We start from the raw sequence: 20,392 nt of genomic DNA, 5'->3' as shown, positions 1-20,392 counted from the left end.
CTCTTAATGAATTAAGTTGCACATTAGTAGAATAGTTCTGAAGGCATGAAGTGTGGTATGAACAGAACATCAACAGAGTCACAGTAATTAAGAATTTATCTTTCCTTCATTCCTGTGTCTGATATGCTAACTTTGATCTTTAACATGCTAGTAGTTACAACAGATGTGTTTGTTGTCATTGTCTTGTTACTTTACTTTTGTTGCTGTTTTTTTAACATACCGTATAGTTTAATCTCACTAATTCTGTTGTACTACTAAAGAATATTTCCTAAAGCATTAGATGGACACTGACATTGACATTTATGAAAGAATATTCTTAACTCTCTTTAAAATAAAAGAAAATATTCTTAGCATTGTTTGTAGTAATAAAAACATCTATCTCTATAGTAGAATACAATGTAATTTTAATTAAAAAGACAGGTTTATATTTACTGGTAAATAAGATAGGTAAACCAGGAGAAAGGGCATACACCCTTAGCTGTTCAGGCGGCCTTGGGAGACCGAGGCAGAGGGATCACAAGTTGGAGGCCAGCCTGGCTATTCAGTGAAACTGTCTCAAAATAAAAATGACAAGGGGCATAATAGCTCAGTGGTAGAGTAACACAAGATGGGGGCATGAATGATAGATAAAATTGAGTTTTTATGACGTATGTAATCTGCAGTTTGCTTTAAAAAGAAGTAGTGATTATTTCTAAAAGACTATATGTATTTGCGAATTTAGGTATATATCTAGAACTACAAAGCACTAGTAAAATAACTGCCTCAGGGATGGAATATTGGGGATCAGTGGTAGAAAGAACATTTTACTGTATATTTACGTATTTAAGATTTATTTAATCTTGTGTATGAACTGCTTTTTTTTTTTTCTTTTGGCAGTACTAGAGATTGAATCTAGGGGATTAGCACTAAACTGTCCCACGACTTTTTAATTTTTATTTTGAAACAGGTTTTTAATTGCCCAGTACTCACGATCCTCCCTTGTGCTTTGTGCTTCAGTCTCCCACAGTGTTGGGATTACAGGCATGTGCTGCTATGCCAGGTCTTAACTTTTAAATTATTTTAATTAATTAAAAATAAAGGAAAAGGAAATCTCAAACAACCATTTCTTACCATGGTAGAAAGGCTCAATATAATTTGTTTAGACACATTGAAATAGGTTACCTTAGGAGGGGAGCATTGCCAGTATTCTTTCAGAGAAGAACAAAAGAGAAATATGTAAAGGCATCTGCTAATTCTCTTCTCTACTTTTCAAGTTTTAATTCCAAATGAATGTCTCTTTTTATACAGTATACTAAGTTAATAGATTGTTTTCTAAAACCTATTTTGAAGGTTTGAAATTGTTTCTTAGTAGCGCATGCCTATAATCCCAGCACTTGGGGAAGCTGAAGCAGGACAATTGCTGTGATTTTTGAGGCCCGCCTGTGGGGCTACAAAGTGAGTTCAAGGCCAACCTGAACTGCATAATGAAAGAAACCCTGTCTCAAAAAAGACCAAAAAAAAAAAAAAAAAATTTACATATATATATGTATTTCTAAGATTAAAGCACTTACAGTTTTATCAAAACATTTCCCCACAAAACTAAATTCTAGTTGTCAGTCTTTGAGTATGTATACCAAATAAAAAAAGGTAAACGTGGTCATTAGCAAAATTGATGGTTATTGTCACAGACTGACATAAGCCCATCTTGATCTGGGGAAGGCCCACAGCTTATAAGGTAAATAGAAAATTAGAAATTTATAAAAACTCAAGAATAATGTGATACTATAAATGCACTGTGACAGAAGCTAAGTATTCTAGAGACTTTGGAGTTGTCCATTTTTTGTGAAATACGAGTATAGTTTGAGATGGAGTACTCTAGAAAGTGTCTTTAGGCTTGTGAAAGTTTCAATAAAATATATTTTCTTCAAAATAGAAATGAGATTATTTTTAGAAGTTGTTTGAATTTGTTTTCTTTCAGAAATCGCGCTATAGCAGATTATCTTCGTTCCAATGGCTATGAAGAAGCATATTCAGTTTTTAAAAAGGAAGCTGAATTAGATATGGTATGTTTGATCTGGGGATTTGTTCGTAATACAGTTGATGAGTGAATTTTATTCAAGTATCAGTAGTAGTCAAATCAGCTCTTTACAAATCTTGTCATTTTTGTTATTGTATTTTATTGTTAATTGAACTTGATTTTCATGCCTTTTAAAACATTTAGTCTATTTTTGTTGTTGGTTTTTTTGTTTGTTTTTCTTCCGGTACCAGAAATCGAACTCACGACTTTGTGCTTGCCAGCCAGGCACTGTGCTGCCGAGCTAAATCCCCAGCCCCTAGAACATTTAGTCTTGAAGATGATTTATATGGGTTGAACTGTCATAATGAGGCATTTTTAAAAAATTTTTGTTTTTTCCTCTAGAATGAAGAATTAGATAAGAAGTATGCTGGTCTTTTGGAAAAAAAATGGACATCTGTTATTAGATTACAAAAGAAGGTAAGTAGGTCTTTTTTTGAAGTTGTATTCAGTTTGTTATATAAGGCTTCTGGAACTACTAAATTCTTCTTCTACATTAAAAATTGGGTATGGTGGCACATGCCTGTAATCCCAGCACTCTGGAGGCTGAGGCAGGAAGATCGTTGTGAGTTCGAGACCAGCCTGGGCTACAAGGTGAGCTCTAAGGGCTACAAGGTGAGCTACAAGGCCAGCCTAAACTGCACAGCGAGACCCTGTCTCAAAAAGACAATAATTAATTAGTTAATTAATTGATCGATCTTGACAAGGCAAATAAAAATACATTTCCTATGCTTTATGAATATTTGGATTTAGGTCATTGCTGATACATGCTAACTTGTACAACCAGCAGTATTGACTGGACTGAATTTTTCATAGTCTTTAAATTTGAGAAATTGATGCTGAAAGAACTCATTTGTGCCCTTGGGATCACATGTAGAACCACTGTGATGTTGGAAAGGAGTACTAGAGTGTGCTCTTTTATCATTTTCATCTGTGAGCTTTCATTTTTGTCTGTAAATTGAAGGCAACAAATAGTATTACAGATCTAAAATGTATATACAGTCAGCTGTCGTGGCTCACGCCTGTAAGCCCAGTACTCAGGAGGCTGAGGCAGGAGGATCACTGTGAGTCCGAGGCCAGGCTGGGTTACATAAGAGTTCAAGGTCAGCCTGCATTACATAATGAGAGCCTGTCTCAGAAAAACAAAACAACAACAAAAAATTATATACAGTACTTCCTAAGCAAATTTGGAGTAAATAGAGATTATGTATATAAGGCTCTTAGAAAACTTCCTAATTTGGAGAAGTTGAGTAGATAAGAGCTTTTATTATGAATATTTTATTACTGATAGATACAGTCTAAACTATTATGTGGAGATAATATATGAAGAGTAGCACACTCCAGAAAACAGGTTCATTGCTTTTCCTGTAACTTGTAGTAGAAGACTCTATTATTGTCAAATATAAATTGAAAATTTTCTTTGAGTTAAATATTTAAATGGGGTGTGGTGGTGCATACATGTAATCCCATTATTGGGGAGGCTGAGGCAAGAAAATCACTGAGTTCGAGGCCAGCATGGGCTACAAAGTGAGTTCAGGGCTGGCCTGAACTGCATAGTGAAACTGTCTCAAAAAACAAAACAAAACATATTTAAGACAATGGTATTGCATTTTTACCACTTTTTAATTTTGTCACACTATTTAGATTTTGGTAGTATATTAAGACTTTATTTAAATCTTATCAAATGCTTTGCAGATTGCAGAATTTTTTCAAGTTTCTTATAGATGGAAAATGAAAGCAGTTTTTTCCCTTTCCTTTTTTTTTTCTTTTTCCCTTCCCCTTTCCCACTTCCCCTTTCCTCTTGTCCTTCCCTTTTATTTCCCTTGTCCCTTTTCTTTTCCTTTTTTTTTTTCCCCTTTCAATTCTGAGATCCAGTTCAGGACCTCATGCATGCTAGTCAAATGCTCTACCACTGAACTACATTCCCAACCAAGGGCACTTCTAAAAAATATATATTAGAATCTGTACTTAACTGCCTCTTCCTTCTCAAGGTTATGGAATTAGAATCAAAGCTAAATGAAGCAAAAGAAGAATTTACGTCAGGTGGCCCTCTTGGTCAGAAACGAGACCCAAAAGAATGGATTCCCCGTCCACCAGAAAAATATGCACTGAGTGGTCATAGGAGTCCAGTCACTCGAGTCATTTTCCATCCTGTGTTCAGTGTTATGGTCTCTGCTTCAGAGGATGCTACAATTAAGGTAAGTATTTGTTAAAAGCAGACTTGAACCCAGTGGGGAAAAGAAAAAATCCTGAAAATGACCTAAACAGAAAAATGAGAGGCTCTTTGAAACTGTGAAAGTAATACGATTCTGAACTTTAAAGATAGTGAAGTTTCACTGTAGCTCCTGAGAGGTGTGCTACCAGTCAGCTCACTAATGGATGTGAAAACACGGAAGTTTCAATACATTCATTTTAATAAATTTAGTGTTGGGAAGTGGATTACTCTGTGTTTGAATAAATTTCATTCTTAGAGAAAGAAAAATCCTTTTAGGCAAAAGTGATGCATGGTTTATAGAGCTAGTAATTTAGGGGTGAATACATTCTGCAAAAGAATTTTAGAACAAATTTTTTTTGTAGCTATCTTTAATCTAGACATAATAAAGTGATAGTTACATAAACCATGTATAGAGAGATAACATAATTAAAATGTAGGTAGGTCTGTGTTCTAATGTTTATTTCATATTAAATTCCAGATTTAAGTTTCAGTTGTAAAGGTTTAAGAAAATGTGACTCAAGCAGCCATGGTGGCACATGCCTATAATCTCAGTAACTTGGGAGGATGAGGTAGGAAAGTCACTGTGAGTTCAAGGCCAGCCTGGGCTACATAGTGAGTTTAAGGCCAGCTTGAACTACATAATGAGACCCTGTCTCCAAAAAAGAAAAAGAAAATGTGAGTCATTTGTGTATATTACATACAGCAGTCTAGCATAAAATGTAGGCATGGCTTCAATGTGATTATAATTAATCAGTTCTTCAAATTAAATCTTCTTTCACATTTTCCTTATGTGTTTTTTTTTTTTTAATGGTATTTGGATATGTATAGAGAGATACATATGTAGGTATGCATATAGACATATATGCGCACATTCACGTGGCTACATATACGATGGTTAATGGAAATACACAGTGAATGTTTAAATTGCAGAAATTCTTCAAAGGCATGTGCCATTAATCCCCATCAAAATGCTCCCCTTTGCTTCCAACATATCCCATTGTTCTTGCCGTTTTCTGAAGCAGTTCTGAAAGTCCTTTTTCCTGAGGGTCTTTATGAGGTACATATCAAAAATATGGTGAATGCTGCTGCCAAGTGCCATCCAGCAAAAAGGCAGGCTAATGAAAACACCACAGTGTGTCCTTACCCACTTTATTCATGGGATCTGCCACTGTGGGACTTAACGGCTCTTCTTCAAAGTCTTAATGACCATGAAAAGAAAACATTCTGAACGGATTCAGGGCATCCAGGCAGCCCTGACAGTGCAACTAAAGACACTTGCTGCAGTATTGCCCAGCATTTGCGCCCTGCAAAATGGATCAGTGTGGCCTGGCACCTAGCTTTATCCCAAGTTCAGGATAAAAAGGACTTTGACGGGCAGTACCTCTCGTTCTTCCTCTCTACCCATCCTGAAAGCCCTTCAACAGAGAACAGCGGGGTCTTCAAACTGTAATGAGTGAAGTGTGATTTCCAGCCTGCCTGTCTCCTTGAAGATCTTAAGTGGTTTCTTTAGTTTCTAGATCTGTGACTTCCATCTTGTGCACTGGTAATCCATGTGGTAGGATAGGTGGCTGGATAAGTGTAAGGGAGTCTTAAATTCATATGTACATCATAGGCTGAAAGAATTTTGTACCTAATACATTAATATATTACTTTTTTTTTTTTTTTTTTGGTCTTTTTGAGACAGGGTCTCGCTATGCAGTTTAGGCTGGCCTTGAGCTCTCTTTGTAGCCCAGACGCGTCTCAAACTCACAACAGTCCTCCTGCCTCAGCCTCCAGAGTGCTGGGATTACAGGCATGTGTCACCATGCCCGGCTAATATATTACTTTTATTTGTGGTGTTGAGGGTCAAATGCAGGGCCTTGTGTGTGTTAGGCTAGCATTCTACCATTGGGCTACAACTCCATCTTCATACTGTTGAATCTGCTTTAAAGTATATCACAGAGTAGAAATTTTGAAACTTTTGTTTAAAATGATACCACATGAACTGGGGATGTAGCTGAGTGGTAGAGTGTTTGCCTAGCATGTGCAAGGCCCTCGGTTCAATCTCCAGCACTCGCCCCTCCAATACCACAACTGATTAAAATGTTCTGTTTTATTTATAGTTGTTTTACTAATGAAATTCGGTTAAAGGCTGGGCATGGTGGCACACATCTATAATCTCTGCACTGGGATTGCTGAAGGCAGGAGGATCACTGAGTTTGAGGTCAACCTGGGCTACATAGTCAGTTCAAGGCCACCCTGTACTACATAGCAAGACTGTGTCTCAAAAAGGAAAAAAAAGGAGTAAAAAGTGTAGCTTTGTTATCTTTTGACTAACATTTGTTTTTGAAATGCCCTTTGTTTCATCACTTTTAATGACTTTACAATGATCATTTTAGGACTGGGATGTAGCTCAGTGGCACAGCACCTACCTTGCAAGTGCAAGGCCCTAAGTTTGATTCCTGGTTTTTTAAAAAAAAATCATTTTATTTATACTGTACATAGAGGCTTTATAGAGTAGTTCATGGTCAAGAGTACTGGCTTTGGCTTCATGTCCTAACTGTATGTACCACAATAGTTAATTTTAATTATGGGAAAGTTAACTTTTTATGCTTCTCTTTCCTAGCCTATAAAATGAGGATAATAAATACCTACCTCATATGCTTTTGCAAGAATTAAGTGAAACTGCTTTCAAATGTTGCTGGCCAGATGCTAAAGGAGCACTCAGGGTCAGCACCATGAACAGATTGTCTTCCTTTGACTTCTGAAGTTATTTCCATTCAGTTACTATTACAACAGTTTTGTTTTGTACATAAACCTTTTCATTCATAAATTGATTCTTTGGGTTATTTTGTATGATGAAAAACTTTCTGCTACACTTTTATGACTTCAGTTTTGTAAAGCTGAGGCTACATAATGATAGAATGACTTTGCAGAAAAGTCAGTTCATAAACATGAAGAGTTTTGTGATTCTCTGACTACATTGGGCAAAGTGCTTGATGTACTTAATTTTCTCATTTTTGGGGGAAGTGGATTGGAAATATGTTGGGCTGGATGTAGCTCAGTGGTAGAGTGCTTGCCTATCATGCAAAAGGCCCTGGCCTTGCAAAAAAAGAAAAGAGAGAAAAATATCTGTATCATAAGATTCTGTAGGTCAGGGGATATAGTATAGTTCAGCAGCACAGTGCCTACCTGGCAAGCGTGAGGTCATGAGTTTGATTCCCCAGACCCCCCTCCCCCCCAAAATTCTGTAGCATAAAGTATTGTATAGATAGTATATATAACAGTACAATATCTGGCAGAGGGCTATAAAAGGCTCAGTAATCTGTAGTTAATGTTATTTATTGAATTCATGTGGTAAATGTAACAGGTTTATTCCTTTTAAAACCATTCAGTTAAAATAACAGCATCACTTGAATTGAGGAAAAATTATAAAGGATTTATCTTCAGATGAGGCTTGTTTTTCCCCAACAAGGAGTCTGTTAGGGGTGAGGCTGCTGGTGATCAAACCCAAAACCTATTGCATGTTAAGTACAGGTTCTACCACTGAGCCATACTTGGAGCATCTTGAAAGTCCGTCATCCCCGCACTCCCGTACAAGGGATTGAACCCAGTGTCTCACACCAAGCTCAGTCTTCTTTCTGTTTTTGTTTTTGTTTTTTTTTCTTCAGTTTTGAGACCGAGCATTGCTAAATTACCCAGGCTGGCTCAAATTTGCACTTCTCTTGCCTCAGTGCCCCACCCCATTCCCACCCCTAACTGAGGATATAGGTATGTGCCATCATGCCTAGTCCTGAGAGTAGTTTTTTTAAAAAAAAAGTTTCTGCTTTGCTCTTTCTTTTTTTTTAAAAAAAGCTAGGAATTGAAACCAGGGTCCCACACATGCTAGCAAGTGCTCAGGTATAGAGCTATACCTCTAGCCTATGAAAGTATTTTTGAATCATTTAAATTTTTGACATGTTAATTCTTATTGTCACTTAGATTCATCTGTTTGTTTTTTGAGATAGGGTCTTGCTATGTAGTCAGGTGGGCTTGAACTCACCATTTGCTCAGGCTAGCCTTGAACTCAGGGATCCTTCTGTCTCATCCTCTCTTGTGCTGGGATTATAAGCGTGCACCACCACACCTGGCTGTTATATAAATAAAAATTTTTTTAATTGATACATAATAATTGTATTTATAGAGTAAAATGTGACCTTTTATTAGAGTTATACAATGAATAATGATCATATTGGGATAATTGCCATATTGATCACCTTAGATACACATAGTTTCTTTGTGTTGAGAACATTTAAAATCATTTTTACTATTTTAAAATAATAGTTGTCAACTACATATAGTTGTCCTGTTGTGTTAAAGAACATGAGAAGATATTCCTCATAGACAGACATGGTGGTGCACAGTTGAGGCAGGAAGATTCCAAGGGCAGTTTAGCAATTTACTGAGACCCTGTGTAAAAACAAAGGCCAGGCGTGGTAGTGCATGCTTATAATCCCAACATTCTGGAGGTTGAAGCAGGAGGATTGCTGCCAGCCTGGGCTACATAATAAGACCCTGTCTCTAGGGGCTGGGGATTTAGCTCAGCGGCAAAAGTGCCTGCCTGGCAAGCGCAAGGTCATGAGTTCGGTTCCCGGTACCGGAGAAAAAACAAAAAAAAAAAAAAAAAAAAAAAAAAAGACCCTGTCTCAAAAAAGAAGAAAAGGTTATGGCTGTCGTTGAGAGGCTCTGTTTAACACCAAGCAGTAGGCTGGGTATGGTGGTGCAGGCCTGTAATCTCAGCACTCAGGAGGCTGAGGCAGGAAGATCACTGCAAGCTCAAGGCCAGGCTGGACTACAAATTAGTTCACAGCCAGCCTGAGTTGCATAGTGAAACCTTGTCTCACAAAGAATAAAAAACAACAAGAACCACTCCTAATCACGTATACACTTCATTAACCATCAGCCCTCCAACCCAGAACTAAATTCAGTTTTTGGGGATCGGAGGGGGACGGGGTTTCAGCTGCCCCCAGAAGGCTGATATTATGCACATGCACCACCATGCCCGGCTCAGAATTAATTCTTACTGTTTAAAAATTAATCAGCATGCTGGATGTGGTGACACACACTTGTAATTCTAGCTGCTCATAAGACTGAGGCAGAGGAGTCAACTGTGAGATCCTACTCAAAGGGTCAAGCTGGATGTGGTGGCACATGCCTGTAATCCCAGCCCTTGGGAGGCTGAGGCCGGAGGATCGTTGTAAGTTCAGTACCAGCCTGGGCTACAAAGTGAGCTTAGCCTGGACCGCGTAGTGAGACTCTGTCTCAAAAAGACCAAAAAAAAAAAAAAAAAATTAAAAAAATTAAAAGGTCTAAGGGGATAGTATAGTTCAGTGGTATATGCAGGAGGTTCTGTGATCAATCCACAGTATTACAATATACAAAAGAATTAGCAAACAAAACTGCAGAAATGAGTTCATTAAGCACATGGAGGATTGACAGCTTTTATAGGTGCTTCTTGATTTATGATGGGATTATGTCTTGATAAACCATCATAAATTGAAAATGTTGTAGGGTAAACATGCATTTAAACTGGGCTGCGAGTTCAAGGTCAGCCTGAACTGCATAGTGAGACCCTGACTCAAAAAAAAGCATTTAAAAGTCTAAGCCTAGATTATCCTTTTTACTTTAAACTGTGATCTCATTTTTGTATTGTATATTTGTAGCATATAATGATTACTACATTCATTGTAGGGAGTTGGTACATGTACATGACACTTCTTAATTCTTCTGCCTAGCGTATCTTAAATATTCCTAGAACATTTACATTAGCCTATATTTGTGCAGAATTGTCTTACATGAAGCCTGTGTGTAAAGTATTGGAAGTCTCATGCAATTTATTGAATATTGTACTAAACATGAAAAACATGGTAGTATGGGAATACTTCTGTACTATTGTAAATTTGAAGAATCGTAAGTCAGTGACTATTGGCAGAAAGTGACTAAAAAATACAGTGAATGTTTACATTTTGAAAAAGAGGTATTACAGCCAGGTGTGATAGAATACACCTATAATACCAGCATTTGTAAGAGTGAGGCAGGATCGTTGCTGCAAGTTCAAGGCCAACCTGGGTAATTACCAAGACCCACCTGAACTATATAGTGAGACCTTGTCTCCAAAAAAACCCAGAAAAGCCCGGCTTGATGGTACATACCTGTACTCCCAGCACCGATGAGGCTGACGCAGGAGGATCATCACCATGAGTTGTAGGCCAGTCTGGGCTACAAAATGAGTTCAAGGCCAGCCTAAACTACATAGCATTACCCTGTCTCAAAAAACTACAATACAGCACAAGAAGATATTTTGAGAGACAGACTGCATTTACCTAACAGTTATTATAGTATATCATTGTATTCTTTTTGAATTTAAAAAATTTTTTTAAAACTCACATTCATCATGGGATGTCTTGAGTCCCATGTACATAATACATCTTAATTCTTTTTACTTCCTCTTTCCCCTCTCTCCCCCCTCCCATCAATTTACTAGTATTGTTGTTAATCCCTTACTATGCCTAATGTATAAGTTAAACTCTATCATAGCTGAATAAGTATAGGAAAATACATAGGGTTTGTTACTACCTGCAGTTTCAGGCATCTCCTAGCGATCTTGGAGTGTATGCCCCATGGGTAATGGGAGACTGCTCTATACTTGTCACTGTGCTTTAAAAACAAAACAGTAGAAAAGCCTTGTGTGTTGGTAGCAGGATTATTTGGGGTTTTATTACTTAAATTTTTATAATTTACTTTCATAATCAGACAAAAGATAAACATCAAAGAAAAACTCTCATGACTCATTTGGAACTTAGAAACTAACAGTATGTTGGATGTTTAGGTTTTTACATTTTCAAAGTGCATTGTCTACATTTCCGTTAATTGACCGAGTTATACACAAGCACAAATCAGTTTATATTCTTTGTGGGTACAGTGGAATCAGTGGTTTGATTTTTAGAGTGTGGAGTTAATACGGCTTAAAGATTAAACTTAGACTAGCATTTGGCTACCAGATTTTAATATGTTCTTGACCAAGATCTGTTTCTAATATTTATTCATGGTAACTATTTTTATTCTTTTAGAAGAAAATCTTTTAAAAGCTAGGCATGGTGGCACATACCTGTAATCCCAGCACTCTTGGTGGCTGAAGCATGAGAGTCAAGTTTGACCCAGGGCCGGGGATATAGCTCAGTGGTATAAACAGCTGCCTGGCAAGCGCAAGGTCCTAAGTTTGATTCCCAGTCCTCCACCACAAAAAAGTAAAAATAAATATAATTTAAAAATAAGAGTTTGACTCCCAGCCTGGGCAATGACCTACAGAGACCTAGACTCAAAATAAAATTTTTAAAAAGGCTGGGAATGTACCTCAGTTTTATTTTTTTATTTTTTTATTTTTTTATTTTTTGGTTTTGGTTTTTTTCTCCGGTACCAGGAACCGAACTCACAACCTTGCGCTTGCCAGGCAGGCGCTTTGCCGCTAAGTTAAATCCCCAGCCCCTGCACCTCAGTTTTAAAGCCCTGGGTTCAATTCCCAGTACCACAAAAAAGAAAAAAGATACAAGAAAAAATCTTTTTAAAATGTGACTATGATTTCATTTGTAAAAGTCACATTAATGTGCCTTATTAATTTGCTGTTCATGCCTTCATTAATTAGCTGTTCATTAATTTGCTGTTCATGTTGCACTGAAAAAATCTTTCCTTGTGCCCTTAGATATTTGAATTCTGCTAGTCCTAATACTCTGCCTATAAGTACCTGTTATAACCCCTTAATATGTCTGTTGCTGTTAGAGTAGGAAGGGACTATAACTTACTCCTTTATATACCTTATCACTAATATAATTAGTCATGTTTTTAAAAACATCAAAAATGTAACACTAAAAGTCTGTTTTAATAATTGTAGAATTAATTTTCTCCAGTTAGACAATGAAGAGCGTAGTTGGCCTCCCAAGCACAAATGCAGATGAGAAAGTAATGAATTAGGGTTAACCAAGTTTCTCTTCACCTGACAGGTATGGGATTATGAGACTGGAGATTTCGAACGAACTCTTAAGGGGCATACAGACTCTGTACAAGACATTTCCTTTGACCACAGCGGCAAGCTTCTGGCTTCCTGTTCTGCAGATATGACTATTAAACTATGGGATTTTCAGGGCTTTGAGTGCATCAGAACCATGCATGGTAAGAGGATAATAGTTCAAGTAATTTATAGCGTGGGACTTGAGAGGGAGTATTGGCATTAACTCTTTGTCTGGAGGAACATTCAGTGTACACAGTCCATGGATAAGTCACTGATTGAGAGTTGTAAATTAAAAAAAAAAAAAAAAAAGCCTGCCAGGTCAGCAGTCTGTCATTGAGTGAAAGAGAAAATTAAATTATTTTTACCAAGAGTTTTTTTCCCCTTGATTTTTTTTTTTTTTCCAGTTGGAAAACTGCAGTCCAGAAGGAATAGATATACTGAAAGAATTCAGATTTCTTTGCTCACTTTTAAATGTTCTGCATACAGTGTACTGTCATTGTTAGCTTGTCTTCCAGGTTCTGTTGTGGACTGTTTGCAAAGGCAGTGTCGTTTTGTGAAAGTAGCATAAGCTTTAAAATCAGATATCTGGGTTCAAGTTCCTCCTATTTGCTTATACTGTTGGGAAATTTTAGCTTTTCGTCTGGAAAAGAGAGATAATAATACTTAAGTCACAGTTGTTTTAAGGATAAAGTGAGATCACGTACTTATATCATCTTGGTATGTAAGAGGTGCTCACTGTATAAGGCTTTTAGTTCATTTGAACATTATGAAATACGAATGTTTAGATTTTGTGTAAGGAACATATTAGTAATAAAATTTTAAAAAGTAGATTATCTTTAGCATATGAGTAAACCTGTGATTGCATGGAAGGTGTAATTTGCAGGGTTTTTCTGTCATATCAATTATTGCATTAGAGAAGTTTCCTCAGTTAAAGGAATTCTGGCAAGGGGCTGGGGAATTTAGCTCAGCGGCACAGCGCCTGCCTGGCAAGCGTGAGGTCGTGAGTTCGATTCCCAGTACCGGGGGGTGGGGGGAAGGAATTCTGGCAGATCTTTTCATAAAATCTGTCATTTGTATTTAAGCGTTCTTTCTAACCATTGTATTTTCGTTGAAATTATATATTTATGAGGACTATAAGAGATGTTCCAAAAGTACTTATAGCTAATTAGGAATATGAATAATGTGTATGAAATAATGTGGGTTTTTTTTGTGAACATCTACAGCAACAGGAAGATGATTCTTGATCACTTTATGGGGAGGTATGGTGGGTTGAACAAAAGTTTCCACCCCTTTTTAAAAAATTTTTTTATTTTGAGACAGCGTCTTGATAAGTTGCTCAAGATGGTCTACAACGTAACCATCCTCTTTCCTCAGCCTGCCAGGGTGCTGGGATTACAGGCATGCGTCACTGGCTTCAACCACTCCTTTATTTTTTTGAGACAGGATTTCTCTATGCAGTTCAGGCTGGCCTTGATCTTATTGCATAGCACAGGCTAGTCAAATTCACAGCAGTCCTCCTGCCTCAGCCTCCTGAGTGCTGGGGTTAAAGGCATGTGCCACCACACCTGACCCCGCCTCTTTTTTGAGACAGGCTCTCACTCTGTAGGGTTCAGGCTCACCGTAACTTCTAGGTGATCCTCCTGCCTCAGTCTCCTGAATGCCAGATTACAGGCATGGGTCAACACGTCCAACTCTATGATCTCTGCTTTTTTTTTTTTTAAATCTTTTTGAGACTGGGTCTCACTACGCAGTTCAGGCCAGCCAGCCTTGAGCTCACTTTGTAGCCCAAGCTGGTCTCGAACTCTTGACTATTCTCCTGCCTCAGCCTCCTGAGTGCTGGGATTACAGGCATGCGCCACCATGCCTGGCAATCTCTGCATTTTAAAACAGTGGTATAAGTTAGTAATTCTTTACCTTTTTTATGTGAATCTAGGTATTTTACCAAATTTATATAAAGCTCAGTGTATATAAAATTTTCTGTGAGCTAGGTATGGTGGCACATACCTGTAATCCTAGCACTTGGGAGGCCAAGGCAGGAGTTGTCAGTGCAAGTTTGAGGTCAGCCTGGGCTAACTAGTGAGTTCATGGGCACCCTGAACTATGTAGCGAGGCCCTGTCTCAAAATAAATAAAAATAAAAAATAAAATGTGCTGTGATATTTGAAATTCCATGATAAGCTGAGTTTCCATTGTTCTTAGTGATGTATTGCTTAATACATTTCCTGTGTTGTGTTTTAGGCCATGACCATAATGTCTCTTCAGTAGCCATCATGCCCAATGGAGATCATATAGTGTCTGCCTCAAGGGATAAAACTATAAAAATGTGGGAAGTGCAAACTGGGTAAGTAGGGTTAGTTGAAAAGGATTAGCTAAGGCAATACTAAGAAAACAGTATTGTGTTTCAAGTGTTCAGTAACTTTGGCTTTAATCCAGAAAGATCACCATGACAATTGTAGTATGTACTTTTAAGTTTGAGGGGTAGAGATGTCTTGTCTTTTGTTTTTTGTTTTTTTGGTACTGGGAATCGAACTCGTGACCTTGTGCTTACTAGTCAGGCGCTTGAGCCGCTGAACTACATCCCTAGCCCTGAGGGTTAAAGATGTAGCTCTACTAATAGTAAAGCGGTTGCTTAGTATACATGAGGCCCTAGGTTCAATTCTTAGTTCAAAAAAAAAACCAATTAAATTTGATCTTTCCTTTTTCCTTTTTTGTTTTGAGACAGGGTCTTGATATGTAGTTCAGGCTAGCCTGGACTCACTGCATAGCCCAGGCTGTCCTCGAACTTAGAGCGCTCTTCCTGCCTCAGCCTCCTGAGTGCTGGGATTACAGGAGCGTGCTGAGACACTATATGAAAGACTCTCTGAGAACCATTTTTATGTAATGACTTATAGTCTCTGTGGGTTTCTTTTAGGCGGTCTCTCTCTGGGTTTAAATTGAAATGTAAATAACATTTGGTCTGGTATGCCCCTGCTATATTGAATTTCATTATGTTTATAACTACACTTGATTGTTTCAATAAAACCTTACAACCAGTTTTGCTTAGATAAGTAGAACATACAGTACCTTCTTCCCAGCATGGTTAGAAATATTTTTGTTAGGTTTATTATATGTGTTTAGTTTTGGAATATTTTATTCCTCTGTATATTTTGCTTTCTAGATTTTGTTATTTAGTTAGCTCCTTAATGTTACTTAGTTAGGTTATTTTAAATGACATTTGACTTTTTTAGCCTGTGCTCCTTCTATTAACTAGGATTTTTACCTTTATCCACTTGACTTTATCCACTATCTCCAACTTTGAGCTATCGCTTCATCCCAGTTCATACCTACTTTTATGTCATTTTTGGAATGTATTCTGATGAGATTCATTTACAGTATGAATTGTTTATTTTGCCAGCTACTGTGTGAAGACATTCACAGGACACAGAGAATGGGTACGTATGGTGCGGCCCAATCAGGATGGCACTCTGATAGCCAGCTGTTCCAATGACCAGACTGTGCGTGTATGGGTTGTAGCAACAAAAGAATGTAAGGCTGAGCTCCGAGAACATGAGCATGTGGTAGAATGCATTTCCTGGGCTCCAGAAAGCTCATATTCTTCCATCTCTGAAGCAACAGGATCTGAGGTATGGTGTGATTTGTATGTCATTTCATGATTTTCTTGCTAATGTTTTAGAACCCTAAATACCTTTTCTGATTGTTTCAAGTCTGTTAATTAATACATTTAAGAATCTGCATCCTAGAATTCTGAACCTTGAAACTGTTACTCTTTAATGTAGTTGTATTTATATTTTTTAACCGGTGACAATTATTGCTACTGGCTGACTCTTGATTTAATGGGTTTTGGGGATGGAGATTGTTCTGAAAAACAAAAACGAGCACTTAAATTTGCCAGACATGCTCTTGTTACAAGATGAAAGCAGTGCAAAATAAGCTAGTAGGAGAGGTTAGAGTTCTTTTAGGATAATGCTCTTAAATGAGTATAATTATTTTATTTTTAAATTTATGATGAAATGCAATTCAGTATTTAAATGTTTTAAATGAAGACTTTCCTTTGGAAGCTTCTGATACTCTCGATTTTAAAAGTACTAGCTGAGAGCCATGTGTGGAGCACCATGCCCATAATCCCAGCACTCTAGAGGCTGGGAAAGGATTGCTGCAAGTTCCAGGCCAGCGTGGGCTATAAAGGGAGTTCAAGGCCAGCCTGAGCTGCATAGCGAGACCTTGCCTCAGAAAGACAAAAAAAATAATAATCCAAAGTACTTGCCTCAGAAAGACCAAAAAAAAAAAAAAAAAAATCCAAAGTACTGAGGGCTAGGGGCTGGGGATTTAGCTCAGCGGCAAAAGCGCCTGCCTCGCATGCGCAAGGTCGTGAGTTCGGTTCCCGAACTGAACCAAAAAAAAAACAAAAACAAAAAAAACAAAGTACTGAGGGCTGAGGATTTAGCTCAGTGGCACAGCGCCTGCCTGGCAAGCGCAAGGTTGTGGGTTTGATTGCTGGTACGGGAAGAAAAGAAGAAAACAAAGTACTAGCTGAATCTGGAGTTGTCAGATTTGCATGTGATTATTTGTATTCTTCATTACTTCAGTCTTTATGTTTAATATCTTTATTTAAATGTTGTGTTCTATTTTGGCTGACCCATTGCATTTTCAAATTCTTTATACTGCCCTCTGGTGGTGGTTTTTTACCAAATCATAAAATTTTATCCTGGTTGAACTTCATACAAAAATTGAATTAGATAGTTTTAAAATCTTTTTTGAGTACAGAATTGGGTTGGTATTCCCCTGCTATATTGGACTTCGTTATGTTTATAATTACAAAACAGAGCCTTGTATGTGCAAGGCAAGCATTCTAATTTAGCTACACCCTCAACCCTGATTACAGAAGTTTTAAGCAGTAAATATGTTGGTGTTGTCTGGGTCTTTCCTGTGTAGTCTAAAAGTCATGATAGTCTAAAGTAGTTTAAATAGTGTCAAAAGACTTGTGTATTTCAATAGATAAAAACAAAGTATTTTACAAAATTGGATATATAGATGAGTCCTTAGTAGAAGTCATTTAAAGTCCTTAACTAACTTCTTACATGGGAAAATTGTTTATGTTTTCTGCAGACTAAAAAAAGTGGCAAGCCTGGGCCCTTCTTGCTGTCTGGATCTAGAGACAAAACTATTAAGATGTGGGATGTCAGTACTGGCATGTGCCTTATGACTCTTGTAAGTTTATATCTCATTGGTTTTTTGTTTGTTTTTTGCATCTTCACTATTTCTATACCTTTTTGGATTTGATTCTTTTGTGGTATCTTATTAAATAATCTAAACTATTCTGGTTTCTTATAAAGATGTTTTTCCTTAAACTGTAGTAATTTTACTAGTATCATAATACGAAAGTTAGTTGTATAGAATGTTGTTTTATATAAAGAATCTACCAAGCCAGTCATTGCTAGGAAGGGAGATCATAGCCCACTGTATCTTTAAAAAAATTGTGTGTAGTTGGAAAGAACCGGGTGTGTTGGACTTGGGAGGCTGAGGCAAAGGGATCACTGTGAGTTCAAGGTCAGCCTGGGCTACATAGTGAGTTCAAGGGTAGTCTGAACTCTGAACTATATGAGACCCTGTCTCAAGAAGGTATCTCTTTGGAGGAAAAAAATTTTTATAGACTTAGTTTTGAAGATGTTTATGTCTATTACACTGTATTTATATGAGTTTTTAAACTGCCCCCTCTTTGTTCATGTGATCTAGTGTATTTGGTTCATGTTACCAGTCTAAAGTTAATCATTCTGGGGCTGGGGATTTAGCTCAGTGGCACAGTACCTGCCTGGCAAGTGCAAGGTCGTGACTTCAATTCCCAGTACCGGGGGGGAAAAAAAAAAAAAAAAAAAAAAGCTAAAGTTAATCATTCTAATTTTATTATTTAGAAATGCTATTTCATTTTAGGAACATTGAATTTCCATGTGAGATTATATAAATGAAGAAGAGATATTATGTAAATATAGAGGAGATTCTAGGTATTTTGGTTTGTATAAAGGAATTCCAAGAGGATCTGTGGTATTACTATTATAATAGCAGTTTTTATAATTTGGCATCCAGATTTGTTTAGAGGTTCTTTGGGTGCTAACCATACATGGAAGTAACTGAATATGAGAGACACATAGAAGCATTGTCAAGAATTGACTCTTTAAAAAAGAAAAGAAAAGAATTGACTCTTGGCCAGTTGTGGTGGCACATGTCCATAGTTCCAGCATTCTGGGAGACTGAGGCAGGAGGATTGCAAGTTCAAACAGAGTCTGGGCAAAGAAGTACTTCGATGTGACCTTCTCAGAATATTAAAAAACTAGGGAAACTATCTTAGTGGGAAGACTGGGTTCAATCCCTAGTATCACCAAAAAAATTTTGTTTTAAAGAATTGATCCCTAGTAGTGTTCTGAGCTGGGTTCAGTTGTACAATGCTGCTATGAGAAAACTGGATCTATATTTAAAATCAAATATTATACTCCACCATCAGTAAATATGAAGGTCATCATGAATTTCCCCAGGAGGTTTCTGGCTCCTATTTTTCAGCTAAAGGAGGAAGTATTCTCTTCCTGCATTATTTTGAGTTGACCAGAGAAAAGTGGTTTGACTTTTTTGTGAATGTGGTACCGGACATTGAAACCAGAACCTTCACACTGAGCTGTATCCCCAACCCTTTTATTTTTTGAGATAAGGTCTTGCTAAGTTGCCCAGGCTGGCTGCCAACTTGCAGTCCCCTTGCCTCAGCTTCCTACTTTGTTAGTACAGTGCTGTGATTACAGGTATGCAGCAGCATACCCAGCTGTGATTTGACTTCTTACAGCAGCTGCTACCGCTAGTGTTGGGTGACATTTATAGGTCACTGTAAAAGACCAAAGAGTTCTGTTTTGTTTTTAATTAATTAAATTTATTGGTACATTTTAAGTATACATAATGATCCCATTCGTCCACTCATCATTTGTTTTGTTTTGTGTTTTGAGACAGGGTCTCACCATATAGTTTAGGCTGTCCTTGAACTTACTCTGTTAGCCTGGGCTGGCATTAAACTCTCAGCAACCCTCTTCCTCCAGGCTCCAGAGCGCAGAGACTACAGGTGTCCACCACCATGCCCCATAGCCAAAGTATTTTAAACAAGCACAAGGGCAAAGTAAACCAAAACAAAACTTTCCCTCTAGATTGATATTTTTTTTTTCTTTCTCTCTCTCTCTCTTTTTAAAGCTGGGCATGGTGGCACATCCTTATAGTAATCCCAGCACTTGGGAGGCTGAGGCAGGAGAATCGCTGGGAGTTCGAGGCCAGCCTGAGCTACATAGTGAGTTCAAAGATAGCCTGAAGTACATAGTGAGACCCTGTCTAAAAAAAGAAAAACAAAACACACAAAAAAAATAAATGCATAAATAAATTTTATATTCCTTTTACAAAAATATTGTCAGCCAGGTATCATGGCACATGCCTAATCCCAGCATTCAGGAGACTGAGGCAGGAGCATTGCCAAGAATTTAAGGCCAGCTGGAACTACATAGTGAGGCCCTGTCTCAGAAAAACAAACAAACAAAAATCTGTAGTCATTTCTATTATCAGAAAATTTAGAAATGTACAGAAAACCTAAAAAATAAAAATCACCCTCAGATTGTGTTGCTTTACCTTTCAAGTATAATTTCTTTTGGGGAGGGGTTTTTTGGGTTTTTTTTTGAGGCAGGGTCTCACTATGTAGTTCAGGTTGGCCTTATGTAGCCCAGGCTGGCCTTCAACTCATAGTGATCGTCTTGCCTCATGCAGCCTCTCTAGTGTTGGGTTCACAGGTGTGAACCACCATGCCCAGCTCAAGTATTTTTTTTTTTAGACTTGAGCTAATCAGTATGACTTTGTGCTTGACATTCTATAGATAAGATAGCTACTAGCTACATGCAATGATTGAGCTCTTGAAATGTGCCTAATGAGTGTGAAGAACTGAATTGTTTTAACTTTAGTAGTTCATATTTTTTTTTTAGTAGTTCATATTTAGACAGGCATATATAGCTGACTACCCTGTTGAAGTATGCTGTTCTAAACCTTTTATCTTTTTCTTAAAGTTAGAAATACATAAATATATTTCCTAT

General features: G+C 37.5%; 1 protein-coding gene across 7 annotated transcripts in view; it reads left to right on the top strand.

Annotated features, from left to right (window-relative positions):
* Pafah1b1 (platelet-activating factor acetylhydrolase 1b, regulatory subunit 1 (45kDa)) overlaps positions 1-20,392 on the top strand; it is a 77,558-nt gene that overhangs the window by 50,791 nt on the left and 6,375 nt on the right. For 6 of the 7 annotated variants that reach the window (XM_013503490.1, XM_013503491.1, XM_013503492.1 and 3 more), the window contains 7 exons: positions 1,934-2,042; positions 2,399-2,473; positions 4,045-4,251; positions 12,284-12,452; positions 14,529-14,631; positions 15,685-15,913; positions 17,397-17,498. In XM_013503490.1, the coding sequence (XP_013358944.1) occupies positions 1,934-2,042; positions 2,399-2,473; positions 4,045-4,251; positions 12,284-12,452; positions 14,529-14,631; positions 15,685-15,913; positions 17,397-17,498 (994 nt within the window). The remainder of the gene's footprint in view (positions 1-1,933; positions 2,043-2,398; positions 2,474-4,044; positions 4,252-12,283; positions 12,453-14,528; positions 14,632-15,684; positions 15,914-17,396; positions 17,499-20,392) is intronic. The other variant, XM_005402577.2, reaches the window with a different exon arrangement.

Source organism: Chinchilla lanigera, unplaced genomic scaffold (genome assembly GCF_000276665.1).
Source record: "Chinchilla lanigera isolate Chin_1 unplaced genomic scaffold, ChiLan1.0 scaffold00080, whole genome shotgun sequence".
In the NCBI taxonomy this organism is placed as follows: Eukaryota; Metazoa; Chordata; class Mammalia; order Rodentia; family Chinchillidae; genus Chinchilla; species Chinchilla lanigera.
This window is presented reverse-complemented; position numbering and strand designations above follow the sequence as displayed.